General features: G+C 79.2%; 1 protein-coding gene across 1 annotated transcript in view; it reads right to left on the minus strand.

The window, feature by feature from the left end:
• EMIHUDRAFT_244192 (hypothetical protein) overlaps positions 1–1,442 on the minus strand; it is a gene marked incomplete at both ends in the record, with an annotated part of 4,938 nt that overhangs the window by 1,178 nt on the left and 2,318 nt on the right. The window contains 4 exons of the mRNA XM_005769652.1: positions 27–174; positions 340–440; positions 519–1,032; positions 1,288–1,405. Coding sequence (XP_005769709.1) covers positions 27–174; positions 340–440; positions 519–1,032; positions 1,288–1,405 — 881 coding nt within the window. The remainder of the gene's footprint in view (positions 1–26; positions 175–339; positions 441–518; positions 1,033–1,287; positions 1,406–1,442) is intronic.

Genomic DNA, 1,442 nt, shown 5'->3' on the forward strand with positions numbered 1-1,442 from the left:
GAGAGGGTGCAGTGCGCCTGCCACACCGCCTCGTGCGACGCCTCGAGCTCCTCGAGCTCGGAGGAGAGCACCCGCCGGCACGCCAGCTGCGCCGTCGGGGGGTCCTCCGCCACGCCGCCGCCGCTCACCGTGAGGGCGAGGGTCACCGGCGTGCCTCCGTCTGAGAGTTGCTCGCTCGCCTCCGCGTCCGAGGCGGCGGCGGCGGAGGCGGCATCGCCCGCCGCCGCCTCGCGGCTGCCCGCGGCGGCGGCGAGCGCGGAGCGCGCCTCTGCGAGCTGCTCCTCGAGCTTGGCTGCGCGGCGGCGCTCCGCAGAGAGCGACGCCTCCGCCTTGTCGCACCGCCGGCGAAGGGACGCGGCGACGCTCTCCTGCGCGGTGACGCGCCGCTGCAGCTGCGAGGCGGCGGCAATCGGCAGCCCCTCCATCGGAGTGCCGAGCGCCTCGAGCGCAGCGCCCAGCTCGGAGAGCTCGCCGCTGACGCCGCCGGTCAGGGCGCCGCCGCCGTCGCCGCCGTCCACGTCGAGGGCGGCGGCCGCGTAGGCGACGTCGCGCTCGCCGCTGACGTCCCTGTTGTAGAAGCGGCCGGACAGGTCGAGCGCCGCGAGCGGCGTCGACGCGAGCGCGGGGAAGGCGCCTTGCCCGTCGGCGCGGGCCCGCCTCCTCCGCCCGGCGCGGTTGAGAGCGGACTGCGCCGAGAGGGAGCGCTGGATCGGCAGGCGCCCCTCGTCGCGCGCGCGGCTCGCACCCTCGTCCGAGGTCGACCGCGCGATCCCCTCGGGCGCCGCCTCCGCAACCGCCCCCTCCTCGCCGCCGCTGCCGGACGCGCGGGCCTCAGGCGAGGCTCCCTCGGCGCCGTCATCGGCGAGCGCCAGCTGCTGCGCCGCGAGAGCGCGAGCCGACGCCACGGCGGCGGCGGCGACCGACGCCACCGCAATCGAGCCGGCGGCGGGCTCGGGGCAGACTGCAGGAGGGCTGCGCTCGAGAGACGCGTCCGGCGAAGGCGCAGCGTCGGCGATCGCGCTTGTCGAGGGCCTGGGCGGGCTGGCCGTCCCCGGTGGCGGAGGCCCCACGGGAGGGATCACGGGAGGGATCTCCGTCGGAGGAGGGATCTCCGTCGGAGGGAGCCGCGCGAGCGAGGCGCCCGCGGGGGACGCCGCCGACCCGCCCGCTGCCCCTTGCGGCGCCGGCCCGGCCCCGAGGCTGCTGCTCGCTCCGCCGCACGCCGCCCCGGGCGAGACCGCCCCCTCCGCCTCCGCGCCGCCCTCGCCTTGCGCCGCTGGGACAGACGGCGGGTGGGCGTGGCCGGCGTCCGCCGCGGGCGCCTCCACAACGACCGCCTCGGAGCCAGCCAGTGCCTCGGAGCTGCCCGCGCGTACTCCGCTCGGCGCGGCGGCGGCGCTGCCTCCTTCCAACGGAGGGGCCGGCGGGGGCGTGGGGGAGGA

This window comes from Emiliania huxleyi (genome assembly GCF_000372725.1).
Source record: "Emiliania huxleyi CCMP1516 unplaced genomic scaffold EMIHUscaffold_412, whole genome shotgun sequence".
NCBI classification, from domain to species: domain Eukaryota; phylum Haptophyta; order Isochrysidales; family Noelaerhabdaceae; genus Emiliania; species Emiliania huxleyi.